Raw genomic sequence first — 12,056 nt, 5'->3', positions numbered from 1 at the left:
GAGCTGTTTAATGGAAGTGGTTAGGAGAGTCTGTTTCTCACTGAACACCACAGAGCCATTTAATTAAATTGCTATTCAGTTCCATGTTTGCATACACGGATGACTGCTGAGACAGTAAAGTGCAGATTTGCAATGACACTACGAATTCCCCAGTCAGATAGATAGCCTTGAAGCTGCCATAGGAAAAATACTGTTCTCTTCCATGGAACAGGCTTCTTCAGTACTTACATTCTTTGGTCACCAAGGTGACTGCATGAACAGTGAGACTTTACAGATCACCACAGTTCATGGTGAGTAACTCCACTGCACTAAAAGCTCTCTGAGCATTAGCTGTATCAGCTGCATGCACTGCCAGACAATGTTTGTGACACACGCACTGCGGCAGTAAACGTTTACATGACCACACCAGGTACCTCAGCCTGTAGCCACAGGGAGAGGGCAGGAGCGAGCCATCCCAAGGGCCTCCCACAACCTTTGGGCTCTCAAGTCTTCTCCTGTTTTCCCCCTTTCACTCCATGGTAAGATTTCACATTCACCTTCACTTCCAGAAAACACAAGGATCTAGATGTGCTTTATAAAGGAAATGTGAAGGCAAACATACCTGTTACCACTGCTGCACATTCCTAAGGTTTTGTTTATGTGCAAACCACCTGTTCCGTTGATTAACCTACCGTGACTGAGTGCGCTTACTCTTTAAGGCTTCAAGTTATTGAACATGCAGGAATGGCCAGTAATGGTAATTAAACTGTCTCTATTTTCTAGGCCAAGTAGTAAACTGAGAGCTATACGCAGTCCTCAGACACTACACAAAGCAAAATTACTCTGAAGTAAATGCTAGGTATGAAAAGAGGTCTGAAAAAGACTGCTCTGACAAGCTCCTATCTTTGTTTTTTTCATTTGGATTCAATAGAGAGCCTACAAGCCTTAAGTTCTTACCCCTGCAGCCACTGGAAGAAGCTGCACAGAGACCTCTCCAGTTCCTTCTGTCTATCCATGAACCCTTTCTACACCCATAATGGACTCAGTGTTTTATTTATTTTTAAATCAGCCTCCTCCTTGCAGCTAATATTTAAAAGCTGCCTCCTCAGCAGCTCTATCTGTAGCATTTAAGTAAGCAGTAACCAAGGCCGTTACTTTTAAACAAATGTTTTCTTTATTGCATAAATAGAAGCTTAGATATTTCGCTGTACATACAAAAAGTTGAGATACAGTTTAAGTGAATGTTACTCTGGAGGATTTTACTCCTTTGGCACATCCTTCATCTACAGGAAGCCTTCGTTCTCCCAGGAAAGGAATCCAAGCAAGCTGCCAAGTGTCACAGAATCTGCAGGGTGGGGAAACAGCAGTGAGAACAGCAGGCATGATATGCTAGCAGCACATGGACTAAATCTGCCTCCCCACGTGGCAGGCTGCAATCGGAGCTAATCACAGCTCTGCAGTACTGACACAGGAGAACATTTTTAGGGCAGGAGAAGTCACCCCTTCTTGCAGTCCCATTATAGAAAGACTTACTGACAGTCCTAGAAATGGCAGAATTTAGGAAAGACTTGGCCTCTGGTGGGCCACGCTGGGTGACTAAGAGGACTTCGGTCAGATTTGCTTTAATGCCAGTCATTCAACAAGGTCAACATCACATGCCAGACCACGAGGTTTTGTGGGATGAGCTCCTTACCCTGGTGCAGCAATCCTCCGGGCTACAGCCTTTGCCAGGCAGAACTCCCTGGGGCCTAACACTGCACACAGAACACAGTAAAGTCTGCTCATTAAAAGTAGCGGCTTTGCTCACTTGCAGAGCAGCTTGCCCTTGTGCCCACCTCTCATTTGTTTAGCACTAAAACTCCTTGTAACTTACTCTGATTTATTCAACATAAACTAAAAGAAGTATTCTCACAGCGTGTTCCAGTGGCTACCTGAACCAATTTAAAATAAAAGTTTAAAATGACACAAGTTTGCACAGGCGTAAATCCTCAATATGATGTAAATGGGAGCCTGAAAAACACCTCTGTACTTCTTGTTTTCCCTACGCGAATGAAACACTCTGTTCCCATGGTTATTTTCAGGCCCCATTTCTAGTCACAATTTCCAATCTCCGTTGCACAAAACAAAAGTGATAGGTTTGAAATCAAAACTAGTAAACATTTCTAAAAACTGAAACCATCTTCATATGTGAGGTGATGACCTCCAAAGGAGAAAGTTTTCTGCTTTAATAAAGTGCAACATTGTTATAGCGAACTCCCACTGAGTTTACAAAGGGCAGGCAGGAATAGAATTCCCATTTTGCTGCGGAACAGAGAAATGCGAGAAGAATTGATACATAAATCACACACCAAACAACTCAGGGAGTATAATCTTAGCATTAGACCACACTCATTTTGCTAACAGACTCGATCCAATGATTGCTTAAGCTCTGAAGATAGTGGGAAGGAATTTAGCACATGGCAAATGAAAAACTAAAACTTCACTACACTCAAAATGTTCATTTTTCTTTTCTTTTTCTTTTTTTAATGTAGATGTCTACTTTTTGTCAGGGAAGTATCTATGGTGTGCTGATGGACAGTCAGCTGAATATGAGCCAGCAGTGTGCCCAGGTGGCCAAGAAGGCCAGCGGCATCCTGGCTTGTATCAGGAATGGTGTGGTAAGCAGGACTAGGGAAGTCATCCTGCCACTGTAGTCAGCACTGGTGTGGCCTCACCTCAAGTACTGTGTTCAGTTTTGGGCACCGCAGTACAGAAAGGACACTGAGGTGCTGGAGCAGGTTGAAAGAAGGGCAACAAGGCTTGTGAAGGGCTTGGAGAATGTGCCCTATGAGGAGAGACTGAAGGAACTGGGGCTGTTTAGTCTGGGGAAAAGGAGGCTGGGGGGAGACCTTATTGCTCTATTCCAATATCTAAAAGGTGCTTACAGCAAGAGCAGGGGTGGCTTCTTCTCACTGGTGACAGGTGACAGGATGAGGGGAAATGGCCTTAAGTTGCACCATAATAAGTTTAGGTTTGATATCAGGGAAAACTTCTTTACAAGGGTAGTTAAGCACTGGAATGGGCTCTCCAGGGAGGTGGCTGAGTCACCATCCCTGCACGTGTTTAAAAACCGCTTGGATGTGGTGCTCAAGGGCATGATTTAGCAGAGGGCTGTTAGTTAGGGTAGTATGGATGGGTCATGGTTAGACCCGATGATCTTAAGATCTCTTCCAACCTGAGCAATTCTGAGTCTATATGATGGATGCATAACCTGAAGCAGTTTTATTGCCTTGGGAAGCTTCGCGGCATGAGATTTGGCCCTTCAAGCTAAACTGTCAGCAACTTGTCATGTATTTAACTAACACGAAATTGGAGATTCTTTTCAATGTGACTTAAGGCCAAGGAACCTTATTACATCATCCTGTCTGGCATGCCTCTCACACAGTTTTTGCCCAAGTTTAATGATTCCTTTATGTATCAGGACTTTCTGTGCAATTGGTTGGGCATACAAAATTCAAGGAAATTAAGAACAGAAAAAGAATACTGTGCTAAGATTTCCTAAACCCCAAACAGTGTCTGACAAGTTGTTTGGTAGTAACTTCATTTCTTCCAAAGAATGGGCATGGTACGGGTGTGCAAACACAGTGAAGCATCACAGGAGCGATGTACTGGAAGAACTCAGATAATGGTAATACTTTTAACCACACAGTCCAAATGTACTGAAGCCAAAATATAATGGGATTAATATGGCAATGCCATTATGAAACCCCAGGATATCAAATAAATTATATACCTGAGAGATTCTTTAATCACCCTTCTTCTCTGCTTCTCTTTTCAATTTCTCTTCACGTTCCCTCTTCAATTTTTCTTCAATTTTTTTACTCTGGTACATTTTAACTCCAGCAAACGCTAAGCAAAGAATCAATGTTTTAGCAGCCAAGATGTACATCAGCAATGGGAAATTCTCCAAAGCCTGTAATAAAAAACAATATATTGAAGCGGTTACTGGAACGCTCGGACAATTAAAAATTAATCTACAGGGATGCTATACAGCTTCCTCCAACAATGGCATTATTCAAAGCAGTGGTAATGTTCTTCTGTTCATAGCTGTGTGGTTTTTTTCTGCAGGGAATTTAAAGCTAGGCAGATTGTCCAGGGAAAAGGCCAAAATCCAATTCACTTCACTCGAGTTTGTATATGAAACTCCTCTGAACGGGTCTTTCTTGCTTTTGTCGTCCTTACAGTGAATGTAATACTGGCACAACCTTGAGTTGAGAAAGGGAAAGAACTGAGTACCTTAGGACGCTTATAAAAGGTGAAGCGCATCTGAACAATTTTGATAGGAGTGATGGAAGCATGCATATCAGCTATCAGACACAATGCCTGAATACACTTTTGTCCACACAGAAATTTTAATCCAAGAGAGTCCTGCAATTTGCCCAGGTCTGTACTATTAAGTATAGATGAGCGCCTCTGAACCACAAAAGATGTAAAAAAGACATAGCCTACAATGATTCAGTTTCTGCAGTTTTTATTGCCTGAAGCCAATAAAATTGCACAAAACATTTTGATGTTATAAAAGCACTCTAAGTGCATATGGGGTGGAAAATAAAATGCAAACAAGTAACACCGTGAACTCAAATACAATGAGAACTGCAGAGGCACTCAGTGAAAGCTGTCAGTTTCAGAAGGATACTGAAGGTACCTGAGCTTCCCAATACCCTGTTACAAAGAACTCACCTGGCCAGCAGGATGAGTTTGACCTTTCAGTGATGCACAGCAGGTTCACAGTCCTCCCATAGCAAGTATCCCAGTAGCTCCCTGTAACCTCAGAAGGCCTTCCACCACCTCATTAAATTGTTTGCCCATTGTTTAACTACCGAATTTAAAAAAGCCTTGCATCCATACTCCATTAGCATGCCCCCTTAAAGTTTGCAAATGAGAGCTCGAGTGGGCTCTTAAAGCACTCCTCTATGCAAGCTGCATGTTACCTTTGACATCTGGTCACTTCAGCCCAATTCTGCAGAAAACATCATTTTTACTGGCAATATCTTTAAACCACAGCTCTGCTCTGTGAAAGGCAAAGCCAAGGCTCGTGGTTAGCACTACTTTTATGATAAAACAAACTAACTGAACAAGTTACAATTGGCAGTGAACAAGGCTCAAACATTTCTGAGCCTTAGGTTTGTACCCTTATGCTTATTGCCCCGATGCACTAAAAGCTAAAGCAGGGAAACCACACTTTGGTAAGGAAAGGAGCCGAGGAAAGAATAGCCCGAGAAAAGCCTAGAAAGAGGAAAGCCAGAGGAGCAGGTTCAGTGTATGAGGCCCCAGCCTGGAAGTCCTCTAAGCCTGAGGTACCATGTAGTAGTAAAACCATCATTTAGACAAGGGAAGCAACTTTAACACAAGACTCACCCAACCACATCTTAAACCCAGCTCCTTCAAAGATCAGAAGTTCACTGTTTAATGACCGTGACACATCCTCACCTTCAAGTTAAATGCCACCATCTTGGCTGAAGACTGATACTGCCTGTCCTGAAGCAAGCTGCACCCAGCACTGACGAGTGTCACGCTTCTAAAGGCACAATCCGGGGCAGAAGCATCTTGAAGAAACAGAAATATTAAAAGAATTAGCCCATCTGTTTCTACTCAGCACATGCACCCCGCACCTCTCTGACGGGCTCATCTGCAGCTCAATGCCTGGCAGGATATCTGTGCCACAGGGCTCAGCAATGACCAATGTCCAGCGTGCCTTTTTGGAGCTGAATGACAGGAGCAACATCCATGCAAGGTGCTGCTGAAGGACAGGAGTTTGATGGGCCAGGGCAGGTGCCACGCTTGCAGAGAGGGGAGGCTGTGCTTTCACTGCACATAGCAGCTGGCCAATCAAAAACAAAGCACTGGCTGCTTTCAAAGGCATGTGTGCACACCAAGCTGCCTCACTGATGTCTCAGATGTAGCAGACAAACAGCACCCAGAAGTACCATCTTGTGGATTTCAAGCTTATCTGCCCTGTTCAAAGCCTGAATGCCTAACAGATCCTCCCCATCCCTGGAGACTCTCAAGGCCAGGTTGGATGGGGCCCTGGGCAGCCTGAGCTGGTGGATGGGGCTGGATAGGGTCTGCAGTCCCTTCCAACCCAAACCCTTTTGAGATTCTACGACATAGCATCATTTGCATCAGTTTTCTTTCATTTGCTAACACGTTATTTTTTTCTGTACAGCCCATAGTACCTAAGTGAACCAACCAGGCAGTAGATCCCTCAGGTGGCCAATATATGTTTCAGAACTGAATTCTGGGACTCGGAAATGCTCAAGGGATACTCAAGACTGCAGCACACAGCTGTAATGATGCCCTTTGGTCTCTGCTGCTGCTCAACCAGTGCTGACACTGTTTAAGCTGCTGGATTTCAAATTAGGCACTTTCCTGCCTGACTGCCTCAGGGAATCTCCTGTAGGTATAACAGAGAGATTGTTGGAGAGAAGGAAGAAAGCCTACAGCTTAGTCCAAACCTTTCCTGGCAGCTGGCAGAGCAAATCACCACCATACAACAGCTGTTTCTGGCTTGTCTTCATAACAAAAACAGGGACTCAAGTAAACGCTCCTGCTGCTCCTGAGTTGCTCAGGTGGCTTCTTCACAGCTACCCACATTTCGTCACCTAAGGGATATCCCCTCCCTTCTTCCCTCTCCTCATCAGCAGCTAAAATTCTCTCCCTGCAGAATCTGCCCCGAAAGCATTGCCATGGGGGGACACCACAGGAGACCCCAAGCAGAGACTGGGAGGGTCTGTCAGAACAGACTGATTCCATGCATGGTGTGCTCTCCTGCTCTCCCAGTGCTCCTGTGCTTCACTCCTTGCTATTGCCTGGCTGCGAATGGTGAGCTTTCCTTTTCTCCACTTATTCCATGTTAGTCACTTAACTCAATTGATCCACTGAGCAAGGAGCGTAAGTTCTAATCACAAAGAGCACCAGCTGGCCTGCAGAGGGAAAGGAGAATAAAACACCTCCCAGGGTTTGTCATGTCCTGCATGCAGACATCTGTGAACACAGGACACGTATATCTGGCCCAAGCTATTGTACATGGATGAAATGACAGCAGCAGGGGGCTCTCTTGGCTCAGCACCAGCATGAGAGCTGGCCATCATTAGCTGCTCAGGGAAGCTCTCCTGTCTATCCATAGACCCATCCTACCAAAGAAGCCCTGAGTGGAGCATTGCCCAGCTTGAAGATAGCAGCTCGTCCAATACTACACAGCTCTGCACACACTGCATGATGTTCCAGGATTATATCTCACCAGCACAGATTCGGGAACAACAGAACCTGTGAGGTCAGTTGCTCCTAGCAAGATCTAACTGTATCTAAACAATAATGCAGCCAACTTGTCATTTGGTATTTACTGCGTTGATCCTTAGTAGCGTAGCTCCCTTTTCCTGTTGATAAAATGCCAGGGTAGCTGTGAAGTAACAAGTCAGTAGTGTTTTACCTCCCCCAAAAAAAAGGCATTAGAACTTCTGATGTTTCCTCCAGAATTTCAGCAACCATTAAAATGTAAAGACCCCTGCCAGACGGGCACAGCCAATATCACCATCAGACGTGACTCTTGGCGTACAGTCATAAAATCATACAATTATTAAGGCTGGAAAAGCCCACTAGGACTTATCACCACCATGCCCACTAAGCCATGAGCTTCTGAGAGAAATCCAAGTTATACAATCCTGGCCTGATGCGGAGGGACTGAACTGCCCAACTGGGGTTTGTGTCTTCATCCTGACTTTGCTGGGGGCTTCATCACCATACAGTCTTCATTCTTCTCCTAAATTGCTCAAAATTCGGTGCTTCAGTTGGAAGTAGTTTTGTGACACGCTGTAAAGAGGAATGAACTCAGCTACTCAAAAACATGCTGGCATCTGGCATATGATGCTCAAAATGGAGCTTAGAGATTTTCACGTACAGAAAAAGTTCTAGACTCAGCAAATGTCATGTGAGCCCATCTGCGGGATCTGACTGCAGGGTAAGAATCAGCATATAATGCATATTGCAGCGTGCACTCCTGCAAATGCTTGTTTGCAAGTCGATTACCTAAACATTCAACACAACGCTTCTTCAGTATTTCTGCTCTGCCCAGACACAAGCATGAATCTGCCTGAATTTACATCTGCTAGGAGTAGCTGCACTGAAGTCACAAAGCAAATAAGGGAATTCTTCCTTTGTTCTGAAGCGCAGTGTTTCAGTTTGAAATGCTTTCTGCGAGAGCTGATGCTTCTGATGGTCTGTCCTTACAGAGACTTCTACAACTCAAACCGAATGCGGAAGCTGCTGCTCTCTGTATTCCCACACCCAATGTCACCAGCCTCCAGCAGTCAAGCACTTCTCTCAATTTCACCTTTACAGTCTTCTGGTCTCCATTTTGATGTAGAGACAGCTGAAATCCCGTGACAAAAAAAAGAATGGGTGGAGCTGCATGGGGCAAGGAGAATAAATGGCAGGATTCACTTCGTGTTGGAAAAACAATGCCTGTTAGAGCTGATGTTGCCAATTCAGAAGTAAAAAGCTCATGCGCTGTACTTTCAAGGTTGTGATATCTTAAAAGCAAGCAAGCAAATAAGCAGCTGAAGTTTCATGTTTGCCTTTTCAGAGGCAGATAAAGCAAAGATAGGAGTTCAAAACACATCCATGGTCAGGCACTGTTCGTTCCTCAAGAAAATGCAAGCTCCCTTCGCAAACAGCCCTTCTGGGAGCAGAGCGTGGGCCCCACAGAAGGTCACTGTTACCTTCACTCAAGCAAGATCTCATGCTGAACCATGTGAGAAGGAAGCAGGAGCATTAGGCTCTGCCTGAAGCCCCGTTGGAGACATCATGATCTATCCATCACACACTCATACGCTTCTGTGCAGGGCAGGGATAAAATGACATCACTCTCACATGTCTGTGGCTTTCTTCACTATCACTACCCTGTTTACACTCAGGCCTCCATAAAGCAGATCAAACTACTGCAGAAGGGAATGGAAACGAGAGTCTGCCTGTGCCACATCTCAGTGCTGGATCAGTGATCCTGTCAGTTCTGAATGCTGTGAGGTCTGTTGGGTCCAGAGCTGGTGCTCAGGGTCACAACACAGCCCTAGAGGCTCGTGTCCTCAGCAGGGCTAATGAGCTCCCGAGGAGGGCTGCAGCAATTCCCTGAGCTAGCTTTTAGATGGTGCCAGCCCCAGATCTCTGCGCAATGTTGTGCAACACAGACCACCCCACGCGGACTGAAGAGTTGGGCCCCAGTCAGTGGCGAAGCACAGAATTGAATCCAGGTCTCTCAGCCACTGAATTATAGCTGTACTCCACCACAGTGACCACATCACAGCCCAGCTACTAACACCATTGTTTTCTTACGCAGCAGCAGAATATTGACTGGGCTGCATGCTCCAGAAAACTCCTACCAGGCAACTGGGAACTCACAATCCCACTCAAGCTGTCTTGGCTAAGACTCTCAGTCAACCCACTAACAACTTCATCTAGCCTCCAAAAGGGGATCTGTGATGGTTTTCTATTGACTGGGGATTTCAGAGCACTTCTTATCTGCTTTGTGAGACACTGTAAAAGTAACCAGCTGGAAGGCCTCGGAAAGCAGCATACTGAGGTATATACATGGAGTGATGGCTGAATATACCCTCGGCTACAGAAGGGAGCTTATCACCTGTCCCTTGCTACATAATTTTCAGGGAACAAAATGCATGCTTCCCACCTGGACAGTCACTGGAAGATCTATCACTACATTTCACCTGAAGCATCATGCGTCAGGCTTACCATCTGGAAGGTATGATAAAACCTCCTCCTCAAGAAAAAGATGACTACTGGGCAGACGGAAAACACAGTAATATGGCACAGCCCAAAGGCTATAAAGAAACACAGTCGCAGCATGTGTGAGCCAGAGCTGCTGCACTAAGATCCATCACTAACCACTGCCACAGGACGCAATGGTAACATTAAGTCAAAAGCACTCAGACCTTTAGCGTCTGTATGAGAACATAAGCCAGAACACCACAGAACCATAAAAAAAGCTTGGTTTGGAAGGAAGCTAAAAGCCTACCCATCCCAACCCCTGCCACTAGCAGGGCTGCCCACCAGCTCAGGCTGCCCAGGACCCCATCCAAACTGGCCTCGAGTGTCTTCAGGGATGGGGCACCACAGCTGCTCTGGGCAGCAGGACCAGTGCCTCACTGCCCTCTAAGGAAAGAACTTCCCCCATCATCTAACCTGAATCTTCTCTCTTTTAGTTTAAAGCCATTCCTGCTTGGAACCACGTAAAAAGTCAGTCTCCCTCCCGTTCATAAGCTCCATTCAAGTACTGGAAGGCTGCAATGAGCCACCCCGATATTTTCTCTTCTCCAGGCTGAACAAGCCAAGCTCCTTCAGACTTTCCTTACACCTTGTGCTCTCCCCTGGACCCTCTCCAACAGCTCTGCATCCTGCTTGTGTAGGAAGACCTGTGCAATCACTCAGTTAATGCCAGTGTCAATCATACAGTAATTCCCAAGCTAGCACCAACTCCAGGCACAAGAAAACACAGATATCTAAAGCCTTCCCTACCTGCCGAAGCTGCAATGGAAATATTAGCAAGTCCTCTGGCAGCTTCTCGCACGTACCAAATGCTGCCAAGCAAAGCAAAGAGCAAACAGAAGCGTCAGTGGTGGCACCTGAATAAAAACCCTGACCAAATCAACACCCTAGAACACCAGCGACACATCGCAGGCTCCACCTTGGATGGCGGCCATCAACCCAGCCCCGGCTGCCAAAGCTCTGGGTAGCCCCTGGGGCCGCCCCGCAGCCCCCCTCGCTCCCCAGGGCCCGTGCGGGGCCGGGCAGGCCGCGAGACCGCGGCGGAGCAGGCCGGGCTGGGGGGGTGCCCGCACCGCTCCGCAGGGCCCCGGCCGGGCCGCAACGCATCCCGCCCTGTTGGCCCGTCCGCCTCGGAGCTGAGAGGGAGAGGGCGGTGGGGGAAGGCCTAACAGCGCGTCTCCATACCTCAGCGGGCGGCCATTGTTGTGGGCGGGACGGCAAGGCGAACTACATCTCCCAGCAGCCTCGGCTCGGCCCGGCAGCCCCATCTCCTGCCCGGTGTCGAGGCTGGCTATCCTGGTAGCGGGCGTAGGGTTGTTAGTTAGGGTAGTATGGTTGGGTTGTGGTTGGACTTTATGATCTTTAAGATCTTTTCCAACCTGAGCAATTCTATGATTCTGTTCTATCATTCTAAGACAGTGTGTATTAGGTGGGTTATCTCTTTTCACCTGAACTGGAGCAGCTTTTGGGCTTGCCTGGTCTGCGCTGACTATGGAGTTGTCTTGGGCTGAATATACATTATCTACACTGCTCCAGAAGTAGTGCCTCCTACCTATTTCCAGGGGAATCACAACAGATACAAAGAGCATAAATAACACTTTGATAAATTCTTGCTACAAAACACTGTTATAGTCACCCCCATTAACAGTGAGTTTTCATCAGCAGTGAACAAGAGCTTGACCTAAGGCATTGCCTGCATGTCCCAAGGGCAGAGTCAACTCAAGTGCTTACCCCCATTTCAGTGTCACAGATGCCCACATGCAGCCAGGATCAGAGCACAGCCAGAAGTGGAAGCTGCCTATCATTTTTGGTGGGGAGCAGAGCCTGAGCAGGTGCAGTTGTTCATGATGTTGGCACATCTGGGCAGGTTCACTGTGGCTGTTCCTGCTGCCATACCGTGTCAAAAGATGCTCTTTCCCCAGCTGAAACATAGCTGTAGCATGTGGACCAGATGGCAACCAGAGTCCCTCCAGCTGCTTGGTGGGCATATTAACTGTTACCTTACAGCCTGTGAGCATCAAGGGTAAGTGGTAAGGAATGTCCTTCCTCTCGGAAGGGATCAGAGCCATAGCAAGAGCATGTCCTGCAGCACGACAACAGCTGCTATGCCATATCACAAGACCAAGCTCCAAAAAAAGCCAAAGCTTCCCAAGAAACTATTTTCTTCATCATTTCTTCTTACTATGAGTAAAACAAATTGTTAGGAAAGCAGTCACAGACATGGCTGAAAGCATGGACAAAACTCTGAAAGCATACAAGAAGCC

General features: G+C 46.5%; 1 protein-coding gene across 2 annotated transcripts; it reads right to left on the bottom strand.

Annotated features, from left to right (window-relative positions):
- Nucleotides 1–1,139: 1,139 nt before the first annotated feature.
- Nucleotides 1,140–11,795, bottom strand: SMIM11 (small integral membrane protein 11). 2 transcript variants are annotated; one of them, XM_072349721.1, is made up of 6 exons: nucleotides 11,524–11,795; nucleotides 10,978–11,088; nucleotides 10,543–10,604; nucleotides 5,449–5,564; nucleotides 3,752–3,931; nucleotides 1,140–1,324 (listed from the first exon to the last, which is right to left on the bottom strand). In XM_072349721.1, the coding sequence occupies exons 1-5, from the start codon at nucleotides 11,778–11,780 to the stop codon at nucleotides 3,764–3,766; spliced, it is 714 nt and encodes a 237-aa protein (XP_072205822.1). In that variant the 5' UTR covers nucleotides 11,781–11,795; the 3' UTR covers nucleotides 1,140–1,324; nucleotides 3,752–3,763. The 2 variants fall into 2 exon arrangements, with proteins under 2 accessions (XP_072205822.1, XP_072205832.1); XM_072349731.1 differs by lacking the exons at nucleotides 10,543–10,604; nucleotides 11,524–11,795 and having other exon boundaries at nucleotides 10,978–11,012.
- Nucleotides 11,796–12,056: the final 261 nt, after the last annotated feature.

This window comes from Excalfactoria chinensis, chromosome 1 (assembly GCF_039878825.1).
Source record: "Excalfactoria chinensis isolate bCotChi1 chromosome 1, bCotChi1.hap2, whole genome shotgun sequence".
Lineage (NCBI taxonomy): Eukaryota > Metazoa > Chordata > Aves > Galliformes > Phasianidae > Excalfactoria > Excalfactoria chinensis.
This window is presented reverse-complemented; position numbering and strand designations above follow the sequence as displayed.